At 38.8% G+C, this 7930-nt stretch overlaps 1 protein-coding gene across 1 annotated transcript; it reads left to right on the top strand.

Annotated features, from left to right (window-relative positions):
- Positions 1–487: 487 nt before the first annotated feature.
- Positions 488–7749, top strand: LOC127623640 (uncharacterized). The gene is made up of 2 exons (XM_052098056.1): positions 488–629; positions 5380–7749. The coding sequence occupies exons 1-2, from the start codon at positions 488–490 to the stop codon at positions 5850–5852; spliced, it is 615 nt and encodes a 204-aa protein (XP_051954016.1). The 3' UTR covers positions 5853–7749.
- Positions 7750–7930: the final 181 nt, after the last annotated feature.

The raw sequence follows: 7930 nt of genomic DNA, 5'->3' as shown, positions 1-7930 counted from the left end.
ACACAGGAGACTTAACATGTGTAAATTGTATTTTTTTCCCCCGCATGAGATGAAGACTCCAATCATAAAGGTGAGCTCATAAAAGCCGTTTTATTCTACATGAAGAGGGTCCCCTCATGGGGGCAGCCATATTAGAATCACATGACTAGCCGATTACAACGGCTAACTATCAGTTACCGTCCTGTTTTTGGACACTCACTCGGGGGTACAATTATTCTTGGCTGCTGACTGTGAATAGTGACTTTCTACAATGGTATCTAAGAAACCTAAATTGTGCCCATGACAAAAAAAATGACCAAAATGTAAGTTGTGAGTAGGGTGGCTAAGCTTCGGTTAGCTCCGTCGCTAAATCCAAGTCAAAAATGGTCTTGAGATGTGAATGCAGCTCAATGGGGATTCGGATCTCTCGACCACAAAGCGCCCCCTGGATGAATAACCCTACAAGTTTCACAGGAAAGAGTTATAAGATTGTATAGTTTGCCACCCAATGCTAACAACAATGGAGGAGAGGTTAATAGCTGCTGTGTCCGATTATCCAGAGTTGTACAATTCTACAATAAATTCATATAAAGACTCCACGAGAAAAGCCAAAGCGTGGAGAGCTGTGAGTTTACAAGTTGACATACCAGGTAAGAGTTGATGTATTTTACTGAACTGTTGTCTATGTGCTGTTAGCTTGCTGCAGAGTTAGGCTAACTGGAATGCAAAATGTGAATGTTGTGTTTACGTCCTCATACAATGAACCAAAGATGGTTTTTTTCTGTTGCAAAGATATTTGACGGATTAATCTGGTACATTTGACTCTCTGGGTGCATGCAAACTTTGTTTTGCAGTTTGGTGACTCGTTTAGTGGGTTTGTGATTTCCAAAGTACCAAATAATTAGTTTTTGATCCATGAAAATAAATTTCTCGTTATTGGACAGTCCATAAGTGTTTGCCTAGGCCTACATATTCCTAATTGTATTTAAAGGTGCACTCAGTGATTTCCCCTCATTTTCAAAGTTTTGATTATAAAGAAATTAAAGTCATTTTGAAACATATATATAAAATCACGATAACTCGCATGAGATGAAGACTCAAATCATAAAGGCGAGCTTATAAAAGCAGTTTTATTCTACACGAAGAGGGTCCCCTCATGGGGGCAGCCATATTAGGATCACATGACTAGCCGCATACAACTCGCTTACAATCAGTTTTTTCCCCCTCTTGTAACCTGTCGAAAAAATGTCCTGGTCAAGTTTGACCCTAAATCAATACAAAAATAAAAGTAATTATTTTTATTTAAATTATATGTAGCTGCAAGGAGCAATTGCGGCGCCAATCATGCCAACATGTAAGGAAGTACAATTGGATATCTCGGATTATGATAAAAAAAAAAAAAGTAGAATTGCTAATTTTACAATACAGTTCATAATAACTTTAGACCAGTAGGTGGTGTTGTCAAGGTGATGTGACAATGACACAAACAAGGTTTCAGGTTAATACGGCAAATTGTTGTCAAGATACAGCCTCAGATGTGTTGCAACTTCGTTGCTGCGCTATTCGAGAACCGTTTGGTCTATTCAAAACCCTTTAATAACGGTTTGTTGTGAGTGCCCGTAGATTATACAGGATCAATTTCATGTGAATCGGACATTTGGCCTAGGAGGAGTTCATAAGTGTTTTCAATTACATTAAAAATAGGAAGTATGGCAGACCATGGCAAATTGGGTATCACTGTACTTGGTATGATACAAGAAAACAAGGTGATGCTGGCACCAAGCTTTGTATGAACCCTCAGGACATGGTGCCAATGATGCATACCAAGTTTCGTAAGGATGCGCCAATGCGTTTGTAAATTACAGCATTTTACGACAAGATTCATAATGGCAGACGGCCAATATGGCCGACATAAAATTGGGTATTATCGACTGCATATGCCCCACAGAGTCTAAAGAGACCAGTCTCATAATTTTAGGCCAAAGTATTGGGATGTTACAGTATGAGTAAAAATAGCTATTTTCCATATTTCTGGGCCACTAGGTGGTGCTGTGCCGAAACTGTGCAGGTACCATCAAGTAATGATGGCTGTGACATATACCATGTTTTGTTTCAATATGCCAAAGCGTTGCGAAGATACAGCTTCATATCTGTTTTTGCGTGCTCGCCGTCAAATTAGTTGAAGCGTTATATGAAAACGAAAACCGAGAATCTGAAGTAATCCAATTAGAGGTGGGAAAAAATATCAGTATGTTGAAATATTTCCTTGTGATTATTGTATCGATATTTGCTCGCCAAATATCGTGTAACAGGGTTAAAGGGAAAGGAGGAGGCGAGAACCGGCTTGACAATATAATTAATAATTTAATGTTTAACTTAAAGCAAAAGACATACAACACAAACACATGTAGGGCAGCTGCCTGTAGCTCTCTCTCTGCCAAACTGCCACCTCCGGCCGCCTTTATCTCTCTCGTTGGCTTGATTGAGAGTGAGTTAGTGAGTGAGTGAGTAAAAAAACGTATTCGTCGGTTCTCTGATATGCTGTAGCCTGGTCCTTGCTTACTACTCTAGTGGATGACGGCCGCTCCTCCCTGGGTGGATCGGAGGCAGTCCTCCAGCCTCAGGCGAAGGGAATCTACGGATGGCCCCGCTAAGTTTTGGTAGATGGAAGGGGTCTCCTCCGCCCCTGGCAGCTGTTCTCCCGCTCCAGGCGGTCGTCAGTGAGCCCCTCCCCGCTCGTGGACGGTGGTCTTATCATTAACCCCGCCGCATTTTAGCAGCCGGTAGGGGTCTCCTCCATCCCTGGAAGCGGGTAGGGAGCCCCTTCACCCCTCACTGTCGGCAGTCGTTCCTTCGCTTTCAGGCGACCGAGCTCCTCAGTCCCCCGACGGATGGCTGCGGCTGCTCCTTTGGGGTGGATGGTAGTTGCGAGGGCTCTACTACGGCGGATCCCTCCTTGCATTGTCTGATGCAGAACATTTTTATATAATCCATTAGTACTCTCTGGGCCGCACGCAGACAGTTGCATACTATTCTCTTTCCAATAAGCCTTGAGCCACACCGCGGGCCACACTTAGAACATCTCCTGAGGAGCATCTGTGGAGGTCCCGGTGAAAATATAAGCAAGTGGACTCAAAGTGCTCTGATTTTTACTTTAATGTAACAATCGTGTAATGACAAATGTTCTTGGCCGTTGTGGGTTCATACACGCAGTGTTAATGACATGCAGTGACGCAGAGCAGGAAACGCCTGCCCTATTTCTGTGAAGATGATAGAATAAAGAAACGTAGATTCGCAAATATCTTTCGCCATGCGAAATAAGGGCTCGTGGGTTTAAATAGCGGATAGCCTTAAATAAAATGTGAAAGTAAAGAATTTTTTACAATTGCATACTTTGATATAATAATATAACATTTTATATACTGTATAATATAATGTATCGCCAGAAGATTTTGCCCAAATTTTAATTACAGCATGTCCTTTATTTTTTTGGTGTGTGTATAATATATATATATATATATATATATATATATATATATATATATATATATATATATATATATATATATATATATATATATATATATATATATATATATATATATATACACATACTTCAGACGGGACAAATGCTGCCGATTGAGCTTAACTTGTAATAATAAACCTGGAATATTAATTTAATGGCCTAAAAATAGCTTCCATTCTCTATGTGCAAAATATAATTTCTGATTTTGGAGTAAAATAGGTCCAGGACATTTTCTTAGTGTTTTTCGTGAGAATCACCCCGTATATTTGCTTGTTTCCTCCATGCAAAAAAGTTTTCATTATTATTCCACTGTTAATTTTTGATTTAAAGCAAATAATGAACTACTTATTAGAGCCCCAGCACTGATGGTGCGAGGACCCTATTGTTCTTCTAGGCGCTTATTATTTTTTTCCCCAAATGAATCAAATTTTTGAGGGCCTAAACATACTCAAACTCATGAAAATTTGCACAAGCATCAGAAGTGGCGAAAATGTACATCTGAAATGGGTTTCAGAATTAGGTGTGGTAAAATGGCTCAATAGCGCCACCTACAAACTTTCAACGATGTGCGCTTTACTCTACATTTCACCTACACATATGAAAATTGGTACACATGTGTAACATGCCAATATCTACAAAAAAGTCTCTTGGACCCATGCCCTAAACTAAACAGGAAGTCGGCCATTTTTAATTTTCTCTTCAATTTTAGCCATTTCCAGGCCTCATACTTTAACGAACTCCTCCTAGAGATTTCATCAGATCTATTTCATATTTGGATATTGTAATCTAAATGTCTTGGTGATGCTACATTGCGAAGCTTTTGAGTTTTCACTGCACGTCGTGGCCAATTCCAGGTCTTGTACTTTAACAAACTCCTCCCAGAGATCATTATATTTAGTGAGTCTTAATCTAAAGGCCTTGGTGATGTTAAATTATGAAGCTTTTGAGTTGTCGTTGAAGGGTGGCGTGTCTGGCGGCCTGACAAAGTTTGATATGAAACGAGTCACATTTTTGAGGCCTAAACATGCCCGAAAACTCATGAAACTTTGCACACATCTCAAAAGTGTGGAAATGTACATCTGATACTGGTTTTAGAAATAATTGTGGCAAAATGGCTCAATAGCGCCACCTACAAAATATTAACGAAGCAGCCCTCATGCCACGTTTCACCTACACATAAGAAAATTGGTACACATGTGTAACATATCAACACGTACAAAAAAGTCTCTTAGAGTCATATCCTAAACCCGACAGGAAGTCAGCCATTGTGATTTATCTCTTCAATTTTTGCTCAGTTTTTGCCATTTCCAGGCCTCGTACTTTAACGAACACCTCCTAGAGATTTCATCAGATCAACATCATATTTGGTCCATCTAATCTAAAGACCTTGGTGATGCTAAATTGCAAAGCTTTTGAGTTTTCTTCGAAGGCCGTGTCTGTGGCGGTCTGACAAATTGTGATGTTTCGCCATGAAACAGGAAGTTGTTGTAACTCAAACATAAAATGTCCAATCTGAGTCCCGGCCTGAACACTTCTACATGCCAATATTCAGTTATAATCATAGCGCCACCTATAGGCAACAGGAAATTACATGTTTTGCACTGTGATACACTCTTAACAACATTTAGTGTTAAAAAATGCAAAACAAAATTGGAGTGACATTCCCCTGGCACAGCAGCCCCAACATGCACCAGGGTGCGAGGGCCCTTGCAGCTTTAATTATAGTCTTTATTGTGAGTAATATTTTTGGAAATGCATTTAAATAAATGCTTTTTTTTTTTTAGCTTGGTCCCATTTGATAGTAATGATGCATCAGTTATAAGCCTGATCATAACATTCATATCTTAACCAGCCTGTCTTCGTTTCTCTGGCAGAAGAGGACTGTCGCAGGAGATGGAAGAGCTTACGGGACATGTTCATCAAAGATAAACGATCAGAGCAGCGCAGGCGAGTGTCAGGAACGTCGCACCGCAGCTGGAAGTACAGCTGGCAGATGTCTTTCCTCACGCCGTTCATCCAGTCCAGATCGCTGGCCACAGACGAGCCCGAGGAAGACCGAGATGATGAAGACAAGGAGGAGGAGAGGACGGCGGACGGAAACTCTTCGTTTGTCGAGCAAGACTTTGAAGGGGATCATGGGATGCTGGATGGATCGTCGCAATACAGCGCGTCTGGATCACAAGGACCGGGACGCAAGCGGAAGTGGCAGATGGAGGGAACGGAGGACTTGGAGGACGAGATGTTCTTGTTTAGTCTCCTGCCGTATCTGAGGAGGCTGCCGTACGCGAAGAAGAGTGCGGTGAAATTAAAGATTCACCAGCTGTTGTATGAGGCAGAGTTTAAGTGACGTTCAATAGTTTTTATTCATATTTTTCTATCTTTTATTGATATTGAAATTCTATCTATTGCATTTATTTTTACGTTCGTAACAAACTGTATCGACGCTGGTAGATTGTGATGTTTGTTTCATCAAAGCTGAAATGATTGTTGAGTTTGCGACACATATTCCTCTTCTGTGAAGTTTGGTGTTTCTATGGTTACTCTCTAGCGGACGATCTATAGATGTATATTAATGACAAATGCCTTTGAAAGAAAAGAGCGCACTTAATTGCACTAAATGAAAAATAAATGCATTGCATGAACAGAGCTCGCATGTTTTGGGGATGCAATTTCATATGGTCAGTTAAAAACATTTTATCATATTCACCTTCCAAAATATTCCCTTTTATATGTCCTCTTATTAGTCAACAGGTAATATTCAGTCCATTGTATTTCAAGCTTTTACCTCCTGGCAGAGCAGGAAAAGCAGTCGAGTGCCGATGCACAATCTTCATACGAGGTTGGAGTTTTAACCACCGAAATTTTAGAGACGAATTTGCAAAGCGAAATATAATGGATCGAATATTACCTACTGTATTTATTTTGTTTGTTTGTTTAGTTAACTGCATTTTTTGGAACTGAATTTTGGAAGGTCGATACTTATAATTGAATTTTGAATCAATGTTTTCAATTGAAATAATCACAGCTTAAATATTCAACCGTATGGAATTGCACCGTTCATGCAATGCGTTTATTTTTGACATTTTTCTAGAAACATTTGTCATAAATTCTTCCATAACTATCAAAACCGCCATATAGCGGAGGCATGTTTCACAAGTGATAACCATTTTAATGCATGAACTTCGTTAGACTGTTCTCCACTACATGAAAATACTGGTGACTAGTGATATATGTCAGCCAGATCGATTAATCGATGATATTTAGCCATTTTAAGATTATTGGCATTGACGACTATCTTTGTCTTTTTGTAGACATAGACCAATAATTCATTTGACCGATGTCGTAATTAATTGCTTATTGTTTTCTATCAGTTCTACTGATAAATGTCATTTCAAATCTCTGTTTGGAAACTTTCCACTTGCTCAAAATAGACCGGCAACGACAGCATTATTGTTAAAATTCAAATATTTATATTTGGGATTTGTTTAATTGTTGTGGTCGAATGATTATTTAGTTATTGTGTCAAAAAACTAAAATAAAACGGTTAAAAAAAAATCTGCTGCGTTTTGGTTATCAGATACTCGCGCATTAAAATAAACAACATTTGATTTGATCATAAAAAATAAAAAAAAGATTTACATTTTTATTAATTGTTGTTCAATCTTTATATATTTAGTTTGTTCCAAAAAAACATTTTTTTTTCTGTGTGAACGCAAGTACATTTTGTATTAAATAAGTGTTCATTTTAGCAATATTTGCTCTCATGACACTGTACTATGTATGTAATCTATACATTGGCATTATATTTCACTTTGGCTGCTTTACCCATCTGTTGAGAGCACTACTGGAAACACTTATTTTCTCCCAATCAAATAATAAAACAGCATCTCTCTTGTAGTACATTAGAAGCAACTGGTGCCACATCTTTATTAAAATTGAGTGCTTTCACCAGTTAGTTGTTCCCTGTTTACATATTCCATAATGCTAATATAGTATGCATGTTAGTATGCTTATTTAAACCGAGCCGATGCATACAGTAAATGTGCATACTGTGCAGTGTAAACCAATCGAGTAGTATGCTATTCTGAACAACATGCTCAAATAGCATAAAAATGAATAAACGGTAATGTAATTGCTATTCCAAACAATTTGCTAAAATAGTATGAGAATGATGGTAGTATGCCATTTTGAACATAGCCAATGCATATAAACACTACATACTTTGCATTTACATTTATGCATTTGGCAGATGCATTTATCCAAAGAGACTTACAGTGCACTTATTACAGGGACAATCCCCCCGGAGCAACCTGGAGTTAAGTGCCTTACTCAAGGACACAATGGGGTTTGAACCAACAACCTTCTGATTACCAGATTACCAGTTATGTGCTTAGATACACTTTTTCCATATGCAATGGTAGCCAG

The sequence above is a fragment of the Xyrauchen texanus genome, chromosome 30 (assembly GCF_025860055.1).
Source record: "Xyrauchen texanus isolate HMW12.3.18 chromosome 30, RBS_HiC_50CHRs, whole genome shotgun sequence".
Classification (NCBI taxonomy): Eukaryota; Metazoa; Chordata; class Actinopteri; order Cypriniformes; family Catostomidae; genus Xyrauchen; species Xyrauchen texanus.
This window is presented reverse-complemented; position numbering and strand designations above follow the sequence as displayed.

Bases quoted from the DNA above. Each gene is read 5' to 3' on its own strand.
- LOC127623640 (XM_052098056.1), top strand. From the start codon at position 488: ATGCTAACAACAATGGAGGAGAGGTTAATAGCTGCTGTGTCCGATTAT. The intron at 630-5,379 runs GTAAGAGTTGAT...TTTCTCTGGCAG, and splicing joins TTTACAAGTTGACATACCAG to AAGAGGACTGTCGCAGGAGA.